Raw genomic sequence first — 21,541 nt, forward strand, 5'->3', positions numbered from 1 at the left:
AGCAGCAGGCAGAGGGAGAGGGAGAAGCAGGCTCTCCACTGAGCAAAGAGTCTAACATGTGATTCGATCCCAGGACCCTGGGATCATGACCTGAAATGAAGGCAGCCGCTTAACAGACTGAGACATCCAGGTGCCTCCAGGCATTATCTTGCTTAAACCTCCCCTAATTGACCCTATATACAGCTTAGTTTGAGAGTCACTTGGTTAAAGGGAAAAGATGTCTTTCAGTCACTATAAAACCTTACCACCAAAGTGGTAGCCCTTTACAACACAGACATTTTAGGCACTGATACACACAATAATCTTTTGCAGCTTTTCCTGTATTTTTCAGTGAAGCCAAAGTATCAGATTTTAAGTTAAGGTTGGTTACCAAGATGGCCAAACTGTGGAAAGAGCCAGGATGCCCTTCAACAGACAAACGGATAAGGAAGATATAGTCCATATATACAATGGAATATTACGCCTCTATCAGAAAGGATGAATATCCAACTTTTGTATCAATATGGATGGGACTGGAGGAGATTACGCTGAGTGAAATAAGTCAGGCAGAGAGATTATCATATGGTTCCACTTACTTGCGGAGCATAAGATATAACATGGAGGACATTAGGAGAAGGAAAGGAAAGTGAACTGGGGGAAATTGGAGGGGGAGACAAAGCATGAGAGACTGTGGTCTCTGAGAAACAAACTGAGGGTAATGGAGGGGATGGGGGATGGGGGAATAGGTGAGGTGCTAGGCATTAAGAAGGGCATGTATTGCATGGAGTACTGGGTGTGGTGCATAAACAATGAATCTTGGAAAACTGAAAAAATAAAATAAAATAAAATAAAAAAAGAAGTAGTTTGTGATTTGGTATGAGAAATCAGTGGGCAGTGGTGTTAGTTTCTTGTATATTATTTTAAACTGTCTCAGGGCCAAGGAACAAATGGGTAGGAGGTAATATCTGAAAGTCCCATGATTTTTCCATGGGTCCTTCAGAATCACACCCCTGCATAAAGTCTAAGGGTTTCTCTAGATTTGTTGGCTACATAATCAGGTGTGCACTATGGGTTTGGAGACTCACATTACAGTAGTAGCTACAGAGATCTGTCAAGGAACAGGTCAAATAAAATGAATGCCTTTTGTAGCGAATATGCCATGTTCTAGGATTCAGATACAAAGACAATTCAATGAAATTAATATAGATCCAAATGTTGATAAAGTCCCTAAAAAGGCCTTTCAAGGTTAAACTATAATTTCGAGAATTAAATTTGCTCAAGAAGTCAACAAGTGACTGGACTGGTTTTCAAACTGTTTCAGTCTTACCATCAGAAAAAGCAGCAGTGGGAGAATAACATAAAAATAAAGACATATCAGTTAATTAAACTCAAGGAAGTAAAAGATTCTGGGGGGCAGGAGGAAAACTGATATTGCAATAGCCAGATTCCTATCAAAAGGAAGAGGAAATGACAGATGGCAGAGCTGCCTATACAGATAAAATAAAGAAAAGAAGTTCACTCCTAACTGCTTCTAAGGATGGTGTTCTTGAAGAGGAAATAATGAAGCCATTACTGCACCTGTGACCAGGGCCTGGAGAAAAAACAAAAGAGGGAGGAGGCATCAGGAAGTAAGCTACTGTACTTCCAACAGGGCCCACTGAAGAAAACATTTAGAGGATCTTAAAGCTACAGGTAACATCCATAAAAAAGAGCAATTAGGTTCTCTGCTTGAGTATTTTGCAGTTCTAAAAAGTGATTATATAACAGTCGGTGGATATCAGAGAAGCCTCTGAAGGGGTACTGAATTCTTGATGCCATTATTAGGTGATTTGAAGGTAACCTATTATTTAGCCTTGGCATATTGACATTTCAGACCAGAGAAGTCATTGTTGTGGGGATTATCCTAGTAAGAAAAGATGTTGAACACTATCTGTACCTTCTACCCACTAGATGCCAGTAGCAATCCCCCACTTATGACAACCAAAACTGTCTACAGGCTTTGCCAAATACCTTCTCGGGGAAGGAGGACAAAATTACTCCCAGATGAGAACTACCACTCTGAGGGAATTTGCCGAAGAAATTATAGAAGTTAGGACTTTGTTAATTATGGCCATTCTAACTGGTGTAATCTCAATTACACCAATTACATTTCAATGAGGTTTTGATTTGAATCTCCCTGATGGCTAATAATGATGAACATTTTTTCATGTGTCTGTTAGCCATTTGTATGTCTTCATTGGAGAAGTGTCTGTTCATGTCTTCTGCCCATTTTTTGACATGATTATCTGTTTTTTGACTGTTGAGTTTGAAGAGTTCTTCATAGATCTTGGATATTAGCCCTTTGTCTGTAGTGTCATTTGCGAATACCTTCTCCCATTCTGTGGGTTGCCTTGACTTTGTAGTAATAGACAGCACAGAGAAGCTGGTAAATAGAGCAGGTCCAGTTCTGGTTTAGATGTTATTCCAGAGGAAGAATGCCCCCCAGGTGGATTTCTTATTGGGACATAAAGTTGGAACAGACTCATTTTTACATGAATGTGTTTGGCAGGCCTAGAACTCATTGACTTCCTATTTCTCGTGATCAATTACTACACAAGACAAAATCAAAAAGAATGTGCTAGAAAAACAAATGTGCTGGCTCATAATAATAAAAAATGAAGACATTAAAACATAGCAAAGAATGATAATCCTAGAAAAAGTAAAAGAAGAGGTCAAATTAAGTAGCAGATTTAAGCTGTTAAGACTTATCCAGGTAGTTCTCAAAGAGACAGAGAGTAACTTACATAAAAAGAACATCTGAGGCATATCTTCACTAGTACATGAAAAACAATGTTGAAGAAAATATATTTCCTCTGCTTTTAAAGTGGCACAACATTATCAAGACCTAGGAAATCCAAAATTCATGTAAAGGATCGAGGCTGGGAAAGATGAATAGGTGGAAGGATCAACACTTCCATGCTCCTGGGTCAAAAGCAGTAGCAACATTACCTGCTGCCCCAGGTCATGTCGATTCTTCAGAACAGATTAGGGAACAGGGAGGGAACTTCTCTAAGAGGCAGATCCCGATCCAAGCAATTTTATAGCAAGAGGCAGATTAACTCCCCCTTAGTCAGAGAGAATGAAAGTCATGTCACTATATAGAACTCCTGCCCAGCTCAGTGCTAGCATGATGTCAACATAAAACTGTAAGGGAACTCGCTAGATTTCGAAGGTGCTGGGTGTAGAAGAGGCATGTATCATCTAAGACCTGATGACTGGCAAAGTTAGTATGCTAAATGTCTAGATTTTGTAAGACATGGCTAAGTCTCAAGTCTCACCTATGGGGAGGCAAGGTCCTATTCTTCAGTGATCTTTACTCATCCATTAATTGGAATAGGCCTCAGAAATGAGTAAGCTCATGGGTTTTGCTTTCAGACAGCTGACATAGACTGAAAGTTATCCTGAAAATCTGAAAAATGATTTTCACTCATTTGGATACAAATGATTTTTCCTTTGGTACTTAGCCATTGTTACACGGACTCGGAGTGCACTAAGATCTAGGTTCTGGGAACACAAGATTTTGACTGGGATAACTATTTTTCATCCAGGGATCAGTTTATTTTGACTTTTTTAGTGCATGTGGCTGACACTAAAATAATCTTGAATGACCTTCTAACTTTTAAAAAGTGGGGTAGTTAAGAGAGATGTGAAATTGAAATAATTTAACTTCCAAGGGTTTGAAAGAATTGTATCCATGTCAATAGAAGACAGCCCATGATTCTGCTATTAAAAGAATCCTAATCCTACCCAACAAACTGAGTGAGCTGTCTCAGCCTGAAGGATAGTGGGGTTTAATTTTTACACTTCAATTTCTTGGCAAATTTAATAGTGGGGGAAGGTTTTACATTCTTCCAAATTCACTGTTGTAGGTTTTGTTCAGAGCAGCTATGCAGACTCATTGCAGAGTTCTTGGTGAGTAATGTTTAGTTACAGAAGGTTCCCCCCCCCCTTTTTTTGTTGATTTTATGTACTTGAGAATAATTCTCATTTCCTGTTGATTACAGTTTTTTTCTATTTATTTCTGTCTCTTCCATTGTTTCTGACTCAATAGGAGCCACCAGTTCTGACTGCTTACCCTGCCCTCCCTCACATTTTTTAGGCCTGTAAGTTGTAATTTTCCTCAGCCTGTTCACCTGTGTTGGTTCCTGGAAACCAGACCAGTTTAGTTTCTTAGAGTCTCTAAGGTAGCATCAAAGAAGTTTTCTCTCCGGAATTGAGCATTATTAAACATAATAGCTTAAAACAATGATTCTTCTGCTTAAGCTGGAGTCTGGGGATGAAGGAATTAAACCTTGCCCAACTGCCCAGGACTCCTGGTTCCAGCAAAATCAGGAGAGTGTCTTCCCAAAGACACCTCCTAGACAAATACAGCCCCTGTCACCTGTGGCATAAATTCACTGGGTTCTCCCAGAAGGACCCTTTCATACAACTTCAAAGGCTCTCCTGTATCTTTGGCTTGTTCTACTGAAGAACACCACAGAATCATACTGATACTAAAGATCAGTATCTTTCTATTGCCTGGAGATTATGTAGACCCAGTATCAGGTCAAGTTCTACCAGTATGTTTATTTTAGTAGTTTATTCCAGTGAAGACTTAGGAGGAAGACATGCATTCATATAGTCCTTCTCAGAAATCCACACTCCATCCCCTGCTGCATTACCCTTTTATTCCTGAAAGGACCATCTCTTCTAGATCTTATATTTCCACTTAATAATGTAGGCCTTTAATATATGTTTAAGAGTTGAAAAACCAGTGATCCTAGAATATGAGTATTTTCCAGTTCTATTCAAGAATGTGTTTCCATTATAAAAATAAAATCCTTGATCTGGTTAATATGAATCCAACTTTTTTTAAAAGTGGCTTGATACATATATATAGCAATTATATATCTTTTGGCAACATGTCAAATAACACCTGATAAAATTAGCCTTTCATATATTCTCTAATATTAAATTATCTGACAAGTATTTATCAAATGTCTACTAGTTACCAGATACTTCTCTGGATTCTGAGGACATAGACATGAACAAAGTAAAAAAAAAAAAGTGTTCAGCTATGTTAGAGCTTACATTCTAGTGAATTGCAGTATTTATGAAAACAATAGAGTCAGCCACTTAAATAACAAGGTATCTTACTCACCTCACATGGAATTTCAGCAGGAAGCACCATTGCCAGGGGTATGGTGTCTCTTGAAGCTTTTGATAATTCTTCAATTTCCTTTCTCTTACTTATTTCCCCCACATGTTTCACTTCTAGGACTGTTGGAATGTTGACCTCAAGGTAGTCTTCAGAATCTAGAGAAAAATTCATGAATTCATGATTATATATATCATGATTATATATATCATTATATATATCATGATTATAACATACTTAAGGTTATATTATTTCCACCATTGTTATAAAGACTAACTGCTAAATAGTTAATATAATATATAGGACAATAGAACTGAGTTTAAGATACTGAATGTTAATAATTAAAATAATGCTTCACAATTTAACTAGTATTATAACCTTAGTGAGTAAACTATACCAACTATATATATTCACTTAGTGGTTTAAGGTTTTCTCCCAAAAAAATCATTTAATATTTTTTCTTAATATTAAATTAGCAAACCTGAAAAAATGAAACTCTTTATTTTCCATTACTGTAATTAAGAAAATTTATTTTATTTTAAATCAGAATAATTATTTACTCTTTAAATATATTTCTAATTTTTAAAAACAAAAAGCACAACTGGCAAACTTCACTAAATAAATTGGTATTTCTATACAACACTGGTTTAGTAGTAAATATTAATGTTCATTTAAATGTTTATATGCCCTGTGAAAAGTATGTTTGTTCTATATCAAATAGGCTGGGTTTCTTTATGGCAGTATTACTAAGAACAGTGAAATATATTAATATGAGTTTTGAATCTCAAGGGAAAAGAATATTTGATTTCTTTTTGTTTTAACATTTAATAATTTAGCATTTGGTCTCAATTGTTAAAACATTTTTCTCTATTTGTTAAAACATTTTTCTCTATTGAGAAAAATTGAAGAAAAAAAAGTTGTGTTAAGGATGATGGATAACTGTTTCATTATTCAATGTTTCAAAGCTTAAAGCACCTCATTAGCGTACAGACCAATGAGGCTGAAACCAAGTCTCTAACAACTAGATCACATGTATAAACTTAGGTTAGCTCCAAAAATATCCCTCAAATCCACAAGGAGGAGAACTGGAAAAAAGGAAAACAGCCCCTGACAGCTAGAAACTACCCTGACACTGTATAAAAATCTTGGTGTTGCTGGGAGCTGGCCCAGTGTTCTCCCAGGGAAAACAACATCAGACATGGCTACTCTGTCACCATGATGGATCAAGTCAGAGATGAGACCACTTTGTAGTCATGTCTGAACCCAAGCGAACACATGAACATTGCCAAAATCAAAAAAATGAACAAACATCCCCAACCCTAGCTCCTGTCAGTGGCTATTACATCCTTACCAATTTCAGCTTTGGGCTATTTTTATTTAGCTTGCCCTCTGTAGAAGGCTACCTACTCCTCCTGGTTTGCCTGGGATTTTCCTGGTTTAACCACCGAGCATGTTGTGTCCCAAGAAGCCCTTCAGCTGCAGGCATACAGGGATAATTGGTCACCTAATTTTGGATTAAAGTCAATATATCAAATCATAAAATTACAACTGCTTTTTGAGAGCAAGCGAACTATTGCAAAGCCTTGTTTTCTTGAAACCTTCCTCAAATCACTTAACAACAAGCTTAAATCTTATGGTGTCTTTTCTAAAACTTTTACTGAGATGGCCCATGGTTCTCTGCGGTGTCTAGAAAAAAATCCAAATTGTTCAAGTATAGGTGTGTTCCTAGTGATGTGTGGCAAAAGGACACTGACAGGACAAAAAGGAAGAAGGTCAAAGGCAATATAGATGGAAGCAGCTGTCTACTATAAAAAAAAAAAAAAAAGTGAAGTTACAGCTTCATATAAGGTAATTCTATCAGTAAAGCAGAATAACAAAAAAATGCCCTCTAGGGAGAAGCTATCCTCATGCCACATCTAAGGACAGTGGTGGGTTTATTTTTATTATTTTTAGTTTGTTTTGTTTTTTTTTTTTTTTGTCCTATGAAAGTTACAGAACAAAGCACAAAAATATCTGGTATTTCCAAATTCTTCCAAGTACTAGTCTTCCTTGAAATGAAATGAAAAATAGCATTTATTGAGAAACCATGAGAGACTCTTAACTCTTAACAAACTGAGGGTTGCTGGAGGGGAGGTCAGTGAGGGAGTGGGGTAATTGGGTGATGGGCATTAAGCAGGGCATGTGATGTGATGAGTACTGGGTGTTATATGCAACTAATAAATTATTGAACACTACATCTGAAGCTAGTGATGGGCTATATCTTGGCTAGTTGAATTTAAATTAAAAAAAAAAAGAAAAAAAGGGAAAAACAGCCCTTATTTCTTTAACAATTTAAAATACTATCATTAGCAATTTATTTTCTCTCTCTCTCTTTCTCCCCCCCCGACACATATACACACACACATACACACATATTCGCACACACCAAAACAGTAAAAGATTGTGTAGAACTGGCTCAATCATTTTGTGAATTGATGAAAGAACAAGGAAACTGATTTTATTTAATCACCTTAGGAGAAGGTGGAAGTTATTCTACCATGTCAGTATCTAGAGGTTTTCTGCTAATTCTTCTGTGGCATTAAGTTAAGAGTTGTTTTATTTATTTATTATAATCATGCATGTACAAAAAAAATTATTTTCATGAACATTCACAGAAATACTCTTTATAATGCAGAAAATTGGAAGTGGTCTAAGCAATAAGCGACTAGACTAAAAATATGTACTATGAAAAAGATACTGTTGCCAATAAAAATTCCATCAAAGAGTATTTACCTATAAGGAACAAGTTTATAATATCACTGAAAAAATTCCAAGTTACAAAATTACAAATTTAGTAGGTTCCCATTTAGTAAAATAAAAAGTATAGGACTTCTAGTTTCAGGTTCCACATGTAAGGAGTTTTAGAAATCACCACTTGTAACAAAAAGCTGAACAGACTGAAAAATCAACTCTTTTTTGATCCGTAAGAAAGGGGTATACATAACACAAACTGCTCTCCCCAAATTAGAGAGAGAGGCAAATACAAGGACTTCCAATTTATAAAGAGTAAGGAGTGAAAACCACCCCAGGAACCAGTGCCAGGGTAGGGAAACCTCACTGTAGTGGACAAAAGGTTGGATGCTCAGTGTGGACAAATCTGAGAGTTAAGAACTGCAGGCAAATCCAGCCAAAGTAGGGGCTCTGCATTATTTTGAGATTTACCTGCAGGAGCTTAACTAGATGCCCACAGAAAATACTGGAGAAAATTCCCCTCCTGTTTCTGGCAGAGGGAGGGAGAAAGAGACCATTTGGAGATACTCCAGAGCACTCTGTTTTTCTAAGAAAGTTTTGTCCTCAGGGAAGACTGGTTAATGACAGCCTAAACTACTGGGGTATTATCAGAGTCTAAGTGACCTGGGGAAGAGAAATACCCAACAATAGCCCACTGTAGCCATCTTGCCACAAAGAAGGGGGAGAAAAAAATCTAAGGAACTCTTGTGAAGTTCATGGTCCAGAAATATAGGTTCACTAAACGACTAAGATCTAATCATAGGACTCTAAAAAGCTTCTCCTACCCCATACCTCACTACTATATTACTAAAGGCCTATTAAAGCAGTTCATTTTACCCAGTACATCATGTTTACTGAGAAAAATTGGAAGGCATATCAAAAAGCAAAAACCAAAACTTGACAAGACAGAGTAAGCATCAGAACCAGATTTGACAGGGATGTTGGAATTAGAAGACTGGGAATTTAAAACAACTCTGATTAATATGCTAAGGTTTCTAATGTATAAAGTAGACACCAGGCAAGATGGATGGGTAATATAAGCAGAGTATTGGAGCACCTACAAAAGGACCAAAAAGAAATGCTGGAGATTAAAAACACTGTTACAGAAATGAAGAATGACTTTGATGAGTTTATTAGTAAACTAGACATGACTAAGGAAAGACTCTCTGAGCTAGAGAATACACCAATAAAATCCTTGAAAACTGAAACGCAAACAGGAACAAAACAAACTAAAACAAAAACAAAAAATAGGACAGTACATCCAAGGAATGTGGGAAATGACAAATGTGTGACATACATGTAATGGGAACACCAGAAGTAGAAGAAAAGAAGGAACAGAAGAAATATTTGATTTCTTTGATCAACGAAAACTTTGATCCATGGCACATTTGGACCACTGCTCTTTAGGCAGGAAACCCACAAGTGGCAGACCTAGGGAGTCCCACCTTCCTCCCCTGGAAGCAGCATGGCAAGAATCTACTGGGTTTGTAGTCTCCAAATGGGGCTGTGTGCCAGAGACAGAAATACTTGGTCACAGGCCAGGTGAGCTCGGAGCATGGCCAGAGACCATGGAAACAGGAGTGATTGCCTGCTTTTCTCTGAGGGCACATTGAGGGGTAGGGCCTTGAGCTCTCGGCTCCTCTGGGCAGAGACTGTGAGGCCACCATTTTCATTGCTATCCTCCAGAGCTCTATGGAAAGCGTTCAGGAAGCAAAAGCTCCCGAGAGTGAAGAACCCGAGCAGATTACTTAGTCCGGACCCTGGCAAGGGTGGTGCAATTCCACCTCTGGCAAAGACATTTGAGAATCACTACAACAGGCCCCTCCCCCAGAAAATCAGCAAAAACATCCAACCAAGACCAAGCTCACTGATCAAGGAGAATAGTGGAATTTCAGAGCTGGGGAAAAGCAAAGCATGGAATTCATGGCTTTCTTCCCATGACACTTTAGCCTTGCAAAGTTAATTAAATTTTTAAAATTTTATTTTTTATCTTATTCTAATTTTTTTAACTTTGTCTCTTTCCTCTTTTAACATTTTTTTAACAAGTTTATCTTAACAATACCTTTCTAAAAAAATCTTTTTAAAACCTTCATTATTATAGTCATATTTTATCCTTCATTATATTTAACCTTATTTTTTGTATATATATAGGGGTTTTTTTTTTCTAGAAAATTTTGGGATACAATTTCTTCTAACAGATCAAAATATACCCTAAATCTAGCACAGGGCTTTGTTCTAGTCTCCAGCCTGAGCAAATTCTCTCCACATTTTTTTCTTTCTTTTTCCAACCAACGTATCTTATCAATTCCTTTTTTAGAATTTTTAAAAACTGTTCATCTTTACAATCATATTCCATCCTTTCATCATGTTTACCCTTATTTCTATATGTATATACATTTTTCTTTCTTTAAAATTTTGGGACGTAGTTTCTTCTAAGAGACCAGAATGCACCCAAAATCAACTGGGTGGCTCTCTTCTATTCACCAGTCCAATACACACACACACACACACACACACACACACATATGTGTTTATATATATACACACATATACATATATTTGAATTTTTAAAAATTTCTTTTTAAAAATTTTCCTGATTTGGGTCTCTTCTGATTTGGTTAGCTTATATTATTCTGCAGTCCTTGTCACCCTCTTAGTATTTTATTCTCTTGTTCATATATTCTTATTTGTATAAAATGACAAGGTGGAAAAGCTCACCACAAAAAAAAAAAAGAACAAGAAGCAGTACCAAAGACTAGGTACCTAATCAATATGGATATTGGTAATATGTCAGATCTAAAGTTCAGAATGACGATTTTCAAGGTGCTAGCTGGGCTTGAAAATGGCATGGAAGATATTAGAGAAATGCTGTTTGGAGAAATAAAAGCCCTTTCTGGGGAAATAAAAGAACTAAAATCTAACCAAGCTGAAATTTAAAAAGCTAGTAATGAGGTACAATAAAAAATGGAGGCTCTTGGGGCACCTGGCAAGCTCAGTGTGTTAAAGCCTCTGCCTTCAGCTTGGGTCATGACCCCAGGGTCCTGGGATCGAGCCCCACATCCAGCTCTCTGCTCAGCAGGGAGCCTGCTTCCTCCTCTCTCTCTCTCTCTGCCTGACTTTCTGCCTACTTGTGATCTCTATCTGTCAAATAAATTAAATCTTTAAAAAAAATGGAGGCTCTTACTGTTAGGATAAATGAGGCAGAAGAGAGAATTAGTGATATAGAAAACCAAATGACAGAGAATAAAGAAGCTGAGCAAAAGACAGACAAACAACTACTGGACAACGAGGGGAGAATTCAAGAGATAAGGGATAACATAAGATGAAACAATATTAGAATAATTGGGATTACAAAAGAAGAAGAAAGAGAGGGGGACAAAAGGTATATTGGAGAGAATTATTGTAGAGAATTTCCCTAATATGGCAAAGGGAACACACATCAAAATCCAGGAGGCACAGAGAACCCCCCTCAAAATCAATAAAAATATGTCCACACCCCATCATCTAAATAGCAAAACTTACAAGTCTTAGTGACAAAGAGAAAATCCAGAAAGTCTGTAACATACAATGGTAAAAATACGAGCTTGGCAGCATACTTATCCACAGAGACCTTGCAGGCCAGAAAGAACTGGCATGATATATTCAGACCACTAAATGAGAAAAATATGCAGCCAAGAATACTATATCCAGCTAGGCTATCATTGAAAATAGAAGGAGAGATAAAAAGTTTCCAGGACAAAAAAAAACTAAAAGAATTTGTAAATAGCAAACCATCCCTATAGGAAATATTGAAAGGGGTCCTCTAAACAAAGAGAGAGCCTAAAAGTGGTAGACCAGGAAGGAACAGAGACAATATGCAGTAACAGTCACCTTACAGGCAACACAATGGCACTAAATTTATATCTTTCAATAATTACCCTGAATGTAAATGGGCTAAATGCCCCAATCAAAAGACACAGCGTATCAGAAAGAATAAAAAATAAAACCCATCAATATGCTGTCTACAAGAAACTCATTTTAGACCCAAAGACACCCCCAGATTTAAAATGAAGGGGTGAAAAACATTTTACCATGATAAAGGACATCAAAAGAAAGCTGGGGTGGCAATCCTTATATTAGATAAATTAGATTTTAAGCCAAAGACTATAATAAGAGATGAAGAAGGACACATACCATACTCAAAGGATCTGTCCAACAAAAATATCTAACAATTTTAAATATCTAAGCCCCTATCATGGGAGCAGCCAACTATATAAACCAATTAATAACATAATCAAAGAAACAAATCAGCAATTACAAAATAATAGTAGGGGACTTTAACACTCTCCTCACTGAAATGGACAGATCATCCAAGCAAAAGATCAACAAGGAAATAAAGGCCTTAAATGACACACGGGACCAGATGGACATCATAGATATATTCACAACATTCCACCCCAAAACAACAGAATACACATTCCTCTCTAGTGTGCTTGGAACATTCTCTAAAATAGATCACATCCTGGGTCACAAATCAGGTCTCAACTGGTACCAAAAGATTGGGATCATTCCCTGCATATTTACAGACCACAATGCTCTGAAGCTAGAACTCAATCACAAGAGGAAAGTAGAAAATAACCCAAATACATGGAGGCTAAAGAGCATCCTACTAAAGAATGAACAGGTCAACCAGGAAATTAAAGAAGAATTGAAAAAAATTCATGGAAACAAATGAAAATGAAAACACACAGTTCAAAATCTGTGGGACACAGCAAAGGCGATCCTGAGAGGAAAATATATATAGCGATATAAGCCTTTCTCAAGAAACAAGAAAGGTCTCAAGTATACAACCTAACCCTGCACCTGAAGGAGCTGAAGAAAAAACAGCAAAGAAAGCCTAAACTCAGCTGAAGAAATCATAAATATCAGAGGAGAAATCAATGAAATAGAAACCAAAAAACCAACCAACCAAACAAACAAAAAAACCCACTAGAACAAATCAATGAAACTAGGAGCTGGTACTTTGAAAAAATTAATAAGATTGATAAAGCCCTGTTCAGACTTATCAAAAGGAAAAGAGGAAGGACCCAAATAAATAAAAGCATGAATGAAAGAGGAGAGATCACAACCAACACCAAAGAAATACAATTAAAAGAACATACTATGAGCAACTATGTGCCAGCAAATTTGACAATCTGGAAGAAACGGATAAATTCCTAAAGAATATAAACTATCAAAAATGAACCAGGAAGAGATAGAAAACCTGAACAGACCCATAACCAGTAAGGAGATAGAAGCAGTCATCAAAAATCTCCCAGCAAACAAGAGCCCAGGGCCAGATGGCTTCCCAGGGGAATTCTACCAAACATTTAAAGAAAAATCAATACCTATTCTCCTGAAACTGTTCCAAAAAAATAGAAATGGGAGGAAAACTTCCAAACACATTTTATGAGGCCAGCATTACCTTGAGCCCCAAACCAGACAAACACCCCCTCAAAAAAGAGAATTATAGACCAATATCCTTTATGAACACAGACGTGAAAATTCTCACCAAAATACTAGGCAGTAGGACCCAACAGTACATTAAAAGGATTATTGACCATGGCCAAGTGGGATTTATTCCAGGGCTGAAAGGTTGGTTCAACATCTGCAAATCAATCAGTGTGATACAATACATTAATAAAAGAAAGAACAAGAACAGTATGATATTCTCAATAGATGCTGAAAAAGCATTTGACAAAGTACAGCATCCTTTCTTGGTCAAAACTCTTCAAAGTGCAGGAACGGAGGGTTCATAACTCAAAATCATCAAAGCCATTTGTGAAAAACCCACAGTGAATATCATTCTCAACAGAGAAAAACTGAGAGCTTTTCTGCTAAGGTCAGGAACATGGCAGGGAGGTCCATTTCCACCACTGCTATTCAACAGAGTACTAGAAGTCCTACCTCAGCAATCAGACAACAAAAAGAAATTAAAGTCATCCAAATCAGCAAAGAGATAAAACTACTACTCATTACAGATGATATGATACTTTATATGGAAAGCCCAAAAGACTCTACTCCAAATCTGCTAGAACTTGTATAGGAATTCAGTATCCTGTCAGGATATAAAATCAATGCATAGAAATCAGCTACACTTCTATACACCAAGAACAAGACTTAAGGATTTAGTCTGAAAGTGAGATTTAAGGAGTCAATCCCATTCACAATTGCACCCAAAACCATAGGATCCCTAGGAATAAACCTAAACAAAGAGGCAAGAATCTGTACTCAAAAAAAGTATAAAGTACTCATGAAATAAATGGAGGAAGACACAAAGAAATGGAAAAATGTTCCATGTTCATGGGTTGGAAGAACAAATGTTGTGAATATGTCCATGCTACCTAAGGCATTCTACAAGTTTAATACAATCCCTATCAAAATACCATCAATTTTTTTTCAATGAAATGGAACAAATAACCCTAAATTTATATGGAATCAGAAAAGACCTCGAATAGCCAGAAAAATGTTGAAAAAGAAAGCCAAAGTTGGTGGCATCACAATTCCAGACTCCAAGCTCTATTACAAAGCTGTCATCATCAAGACAGTATAGTTCTGGGGTGCCTGGGTGGCTCAGTGGGTTAGGGCCTCTGCCTTCAGCTCGGGTCATGATCTCAGGGTCCTGGGATCAAGCGCCACGTCGGGCTCTCTGCTCAGCGGGGAGCCTGCTTCCTTCTCTCTCTCTGCCTGCCTCTCTGCCTGCTTGTGATCTCTCTATGTCAAATAGATAAATAAAATTAAAAAAAAAAAAGACAGTATACTACTGGCACAAAAACAGACACATAGATCAATGGAACAGAACAGAGAGCCCAGAAATGGACCCTCAGCTCTATGGTCAACTAATTTTTGACAAAGCAGGAAAGAATGTCCAATGGAAAAAAGACTTTAACAAATGGTATTGGGAAAATTGGACAGCCACATGCAGAAAAATGAAACTGTACCATTTCCTTATACCACATACAAAAACAGACTCAAAATGTATGAAAGACATCAACGTGAGAAAGGAATCCATCAAAATCCTTGAAGAGAACACAGGCAGCAAGCTCTTCCACCTCAGCCGCAGCAACTTCTTCCTAGAAACATCACCAAAGCTTACGTAAGGGAAGCAAGGGCAAAAATGAACTATTGGGACTTCATCAAGATCAAAAGCTCTTGCACAGCAAAGGAAACAAAACCAAAAGACAACTGGCAAAATGGGAGAAGATATTTGCAAATGACCTATCAGATAAAGGGCTAGTATCCAAAATCTATAAAGAACTTATCAAACTAGACACCCAAAGAACAGATAATCTAAACAAGAAATGGGCAGAGTGGGGGGCACCTGGGTGGCTCAGTGGGTTAAAGCCTCTGCCTTTGGCTCAGGTCGTGATCCTGGAATCCTGGGATCGAGCCCTGCATTGGGCTCTCTGCTCCGTGGGGAGCCTGCTTCCCCCTCTCTCTCTGCCTCCTTGTGATTTCTGTCTGTCAAATAAATAAATAAAATGTTAAAAAAAAAAAAAAAAGAAATGGGCAGAGGACATGAACAGACATTTCTGCAAAGAAGACATCCAGATGGCCAACAGATACATGAAAAAGTGCTCCACATCACTCCACATCAGGGAAATACAAATCAAAACCACAATAAGATACCACCTCACACCAGTCAGAATGACTAAAATTAACAAGCCAGGAAATGACAGATGTTGGCGAGGATGTGGAGAAAGGGGAACCCTCCTCCACTGTTGGTGGGAATGCAAGCTGGTGCAGCCACTCTGGAAAACAGCATGGAGGTTCCTCAAAAAGTTGAAAATAGAGCTACCCTATGACCTAACAATTGCACTACTGGGTAGTGATACAAATGTGGGGATCCGAAGGGGAACATGCACCCGAATGTTTATAGCAGCAATGTCCACAATGGCCAAACTATGGAAAGAATCTAGATGTCCATCAACAGATGTATGGATAAAGAAGATACGGTGTGTGTGTGTGTGTGTGTGTGTGTGTGTACACATATATGCAATGAAATACTATGCAGCCCTCAAAAGAAATGAAATATTGCCATTTGCAATGACGTGGATGGAACTACGGGGTATAATGCTGAGCGAAATAAGTCAGTCAAAGAAAGACAATCATCATATGATCTCTCTGATATGAGGAATTTGAGAAACAGGTGGGAGGGGGCTGGGGGGTAGGGAAGGAAAAAATAAAACATGATTGGATTGGGAGAGACACAAACCATAAGAGACACTTAATCTGGGGCGCCTGGGTGGCTCAGTGGTTTAAGCCGCTGCCTTCGGCTCAGGTCATGATCTCAGGGTCCTGGGATCGGGTCCCGCATCGGGTTCTCTGCTTGGCAGAGAGCCTGCTTCCCTCTCTCTCTCTCTCTGCCTGCCTCTCCATCTACTTGTGATTTCTCTCTGTCAAATAAATAAATAAAATCTTTAAAAAAAAAAAAAAAGAGACACTTAATCTCACCAAACAAACTGTGGGTTGCTGGAGTCAGGGTGTGGGTATGGAGAAGGTGGATGGGTTATGGACACTGGGGAGGGTATGTGCTATGGTGAGTGCTTTGAAGTATGTAAGCCTGATGATTCACACACCTGTACCCCTGGGGCAAATAATACATTATATTTTAATTTAAAAAATCTAAAATATAATATCTAGAGAATTAAAAGATAAGCCATACATTGGGAGAAAATATTAGACACATCTAATTAAGGACTGTTCTGCAAAATATACAAAAATCTTTAAAATCTAACAATAAGAAAATTACCAAAATTGGAATATCAGCCAAAAAGCTAAAAAAATATCTCACCATGGAGCACCTGTGTGGCTCAGTGGGTTAAAGCCTCTGCCTCTGGCTGAGGTCATGATCCCAGGGTCCTGGGCTCTCTGCTCAGTGGGGAGCCCACTTCCTCCTCTCGCTCTCTCTGCCTGCCTCTCTGCCTACTTAAGATCTCTATCTATCAAATAAATAAATAAAATCTTAGAAAAAATAAATCTCACCAAAGAAGATACATAGGTAGTAAACAGGCATATGAGAAAATGCTGCACATTATATGTCATCAGGTAAATGCAATATTAAAAAAACAAAAAACAATTAACAGTACGCATCTATCCATTAGAATAGCCCAAATCTGAACACTGACAAGATCAAATGTTAGTGAGGATTTGGAGCAAAACAAATACTCCTACATTACTTGTGAGAATGCAAACGGTACAGCCATTTTTGAAATTAGTTTGGTGGTTTCTGACAGCATTAAACATAGTCTTGCCATGTAATTCAGCAAATATGCTCCCTGGCATTTACCCAAATCAGCTGAAACTTAGGTGAACAAAAAAACCTGCCCATAGATGTTTATAGTACAGTTTTCTTCATAACTGCCTAAACTTGGGAGAAACCAAGATGTCCTTTAGTAGATGAATGGATAAATTGTGATGCACACAGACAATGAAATATTATTTAGAGCTAAAATGAAATGAACTATCAACAATGCAAACACATGGGAGAACGTTGAATGCGTATTACTAAGTGAATGAAGTGAGTCTGAAAAGAGCACATACTGTATTATACCAACTATATGACATTTTGTAAAAAGCAAAACCATACAGATAGTAAAAAGATAAGGGGTTGCCAGGGGTCTGGGGTCAGATGAGGATTTGAATAGGCAGAACACAGAAGACTTTTGGGCAGTGAAAATAGTCTGTATGTATGCCACCATAGTGAAAGGTGCTTATCGTTAAACATTTGTCCATACACATAGATTAGACAATGCCAAGAGTGTATCTTAAAATAAACTGTGGACTTTGGGTAATTATGATGTGCCAATGTAGATCCATCCTTAAGTGGTGGACCATTCTGGTGATTGATGTTGATAATGGGGATAGCTATGCATGTTGTGGGTGTGGGGTGCAGGGAGTATATGGGAAATCTCTATCTCCCTCTCAGTTTTCATGTAAACATAAAACTGTTCTAAAAAAATTAAGTCTTTTAAAGAAAGCATACATATACAGAACTATGTGGTAGGGATTTAAGATATATTCTCAATACATAAGAATACACTGGCTACATATAAAAATGTACAGATTCCATTAATATCAAGAGTGGTAGCATGGAGGACATGGGGAGTTAGAGAGGAGAAGGGAGTTGGGGGAAATTGGAAGGGGAGGTGAATCATGAGAGACTATGGACTCTGATAAACAATCTGAAGGGTTTGAAGTGGGGGGGGGGGTGGGAGGTCGGGGTACCAGGTGGTGGGTATTATAGAGGGCACGGATTGCATGGAGCACTGGGTGTGGTGAAAAAATAATGAATACTGTTATGCTGAAAGTAAATAAATTTAATTAAAAAAAAAGAGTGGTTATTTCTGGCTGATGGGGTTATGGATAATTTTATTATATATATATTGCTAATAATGTTAATAATATACATAATATATATAATATTAAATATATATAATATTATAATATACATAATATATATTTTGGTTTTTCTATAAGGAAAATGTATTTGTTTTACAGATTGAACTATACACATTCCTAAATAGTTGAATGATTTGAATGATCAAGCATAAATGATGAATAAAGGTAGCTGATCAAGATTATAGACCAAGCACATGTTTCTTTGCCCCTCCTCTATACATGTAAATGAAATAATAAAAAGATTATTTTCTTTATAGGTCATGACAAAAATGGGTAGGAAGCACTAATCTGTAGTTAGTATGTGAAATGATTCAGCATTTCACAAATCCTCTCTATGTTGGGGTGATCTAAGCAATTCTAAAAGATATCATCTAGAATAAAGGTGACCCTCCTTTTTAAAAATGAATTGAGTATTAGGCAAAAATAATCACAGATACCCTAAGGCAGGAAAATTTTGTGTATTTTTCTTAACAACAAATAAAATTGCACTTCTATCTTAGTAAATAGTAAAATTTGTAAAATAGTAAAGCACTAGAAAATAAATTTTCCTTTTGAATTTTTGAATTAAGTGATAAAAATGGGTATGTGTGTAACTTTCTTAAAAACATTTATTTTTTTATTATATAAGAGAGAGAGAGTGGAGAGGGGAGAGGGAGAGAGAGAATCTCAAGCAGAGTCCCTGCTGAGCACAGAGATGGACACGGGGCTTGATCCCAGTACCCTCAGATCATGACCTGAGCCGAAACCAAGAGTTGGATGTTTAACCAGCTGAGCCACCCAGGTGCCCCTATATGTAATTTTTAAAGCTTGCCATATGCTTTTCAAAACATCCACCTTTTTTTTAAAATTAATTTATTTTCAGAAAAACAGTATTCATTTTATTTTTCACCACACCCAGTGCTCCATGCAATACGTGCCCTCTATAATACCCACCACCTGGTACCCTGGCCTACCATTCCCCCCACCACTTCAAACCCCTCAGATTGTTTTTCAGAGTCCATAGTCTCTCATGATTCACCTCCCCTTCCAATTTACCCCAACTCCCTTCTCCTCTCTAACACCCCTTGTCCTCCATGATATTTGTTAAGCTCCACAAATAAGTGAAACCATATGATAATTGACTCTCTCTGCTTGACTTATTTCACTCAGCATAATCTCTTCCAGTCACGTCCATGTTGCTACAAAAGTTGGGTATTCATCCTTTCTGATGGAGGCATAATACTCCATAGTGTATATGGACCTCATCTTCCTTATCCATTCGTTCGTTGAAGGGCATCTTGGTTCTTTCCACAGTTTGGTGACCATGGTCATTGCTGCTATAAACATTGGGGTACAGATGGCCCTTCTTTTCACGACATCTGTATCTTTGGGGTAAATACCCAGGAGTGCAATTGTAGGGTCATAGGGAAGTTCTATTTTTAATTTCTTGAGGAATCTCCACACTGTTTTCCAAAGAGGTTGCACCAACTTGCATTCCCACCAACAGTGTAAGAGGGTTCCCCTTTCTCCACATCCCCTCCAACACATGTTGTTTCCTGTCTTGCTAATTTTGGCCATTCTAACTGGTGTAAGGTGATATCTCAATGTGGTTTTAATTTGAATCTCCCTGAGGGCTAGTGATGATGAACATTTTTTCATGTGTCTGATAGCCATTTGTATGTCTTCATTGGAGAAGTGTCTGTTCATATCTTCTGCCCATTTTTTGATATGTTTGCCTGTTTCATGTGTGTGGAGTTTGAGGAATTCATTATAGATCCTGGATATCAACCTTTTGTCTGTACTGTCATTTGCAAATATCTTCTCCCATTCCGTGGGTTGCCTCTTTGTTTTCTTGACTGTTTCCTTTAAGGGGCTTTTTCCTACTGACCTCTTAGTCAAACTTGTTGCATAGAAATGGTATTATACATTGCAACTCGGAGTGTGGTCTTCAGACCAGTGGACTATTAGACATGCAAACACCCAGCCTCCACCCTGGACTTGCTAAATCAGAATATACTTTTTAAAAGGATCCCCAGTGATCTGAATGCACGTTGAAGTTTGATAAGCAGTGTGCAGTAACATTTTATACTTTAGTGTGATAACTTTCTGTTATATTATCATAGCATGAGTCATTAAGTGAAATTATATCATGTATTTACCTGTCTCCTTGCTTCTTGTCCATCCATCTAGAAGTCAAGCTTTTGAGATCAGGCAATTAATTCTTTTCCTTCACCTCAATGTCTCCACTGCATATAAAAGGGCCTTTCACAGAGTAGATGCCCTAAGTATTTGTTGCCTGATTTAATGATTGAATTAATCCATGCCTAGCTTTTATTATCACAGCTAGGGTAGCAGTCGGTTTGACTCTGAAGGCCAGTAATTTATCTCTTACATTTTATGCCTGACTGTCTTAAAAAGGCACATCTCTGTTTCAGTCAGTATAATTCCAAAAACAGGAACTGAACAAAGCTAGAGAAAAATCACCATAGCTTAGAAAGCACTAAGCTTGCCTCCTTTCCTACACATTTCCATTGTTATGTTTTCTGAGAGATGCTAAGGCAATTTTAGTATCATCATTATATCAACATTATCTCCTATATCTAGACATATGAAGCGCTGAGATAGAGGAACTGAAAGGCATAGGGCATGATAATACATACTCAACCTTGACATATTCAGCAATTTGCCAGTTTATGTTGTTATTTTTTCCTTACAATTAAGAAAGAAAAAGTACAGATTAATTTGAACAGAGATTCATAAACTGTATAGTTTGCATAATGCTCCACGTGAAGTTGCAGTGGCATGAGACAATTTTTGTTATGTTACCTGAATAAAGAAGCCTATATGTGTGTATGTGTACAGATATATGCACATACATATGTATATGCATAAATACATATAAGTGTATTTGTATATATAAATATACTATTTGTACATATAACAAGGAAAATCACAGTTACCTTAACTGATTTTTTCTGAGAGGTGGAAATAAAAGTCATTTTCTTTTCCATTCTTTATAATAAACACTAGACTTTCAACAACTCATAAATATTACTTTTTCTAGTCACTAGACAAAATTGAACATCAAAAAATTATTCATTCTTCTTGTTGGATAACAGGACACAACAATTCCGTTTTTCATAAGTAAATTTATATATTTTTACAAGAGCAATAAATATTCATTGTGTGTAATTTAGAACACAAAAATAAAAAGAAGAA

General features: G+C 37.3%; 1 protein-coding gene across 1 annotated transcript in view; it reads right to left on the bottom strand.

Moving 5' to 3' along the window:
- Window positions 1-21,541, bottom strand: part of BANK1 (B cell scaffold protein with ankyrin repeats 1) — a 304,381-nt gene that overhangs the window by 221,211 nt on the left and 61,629 nt on the right. Inside the window, 1 exon segment of the mRNA XM_082729053.1 lies at window positions 5,159-5,313. Within this exon segment, the coding sequence (XP_082585179.1) occupies window positions 5,159-5,313 (155 nt within the window).

This window comes from Mustela nivalis, assembly GCF_964662115.1.
Source record: "Mustela nivalis genome assembly, chromosome: 4".
Lineage (NCBI taxonomy): Eukaryota > Metazoa > Chordata > Mammalia > Carnivora > Mustelidae > Mustela > Mustela nivalis.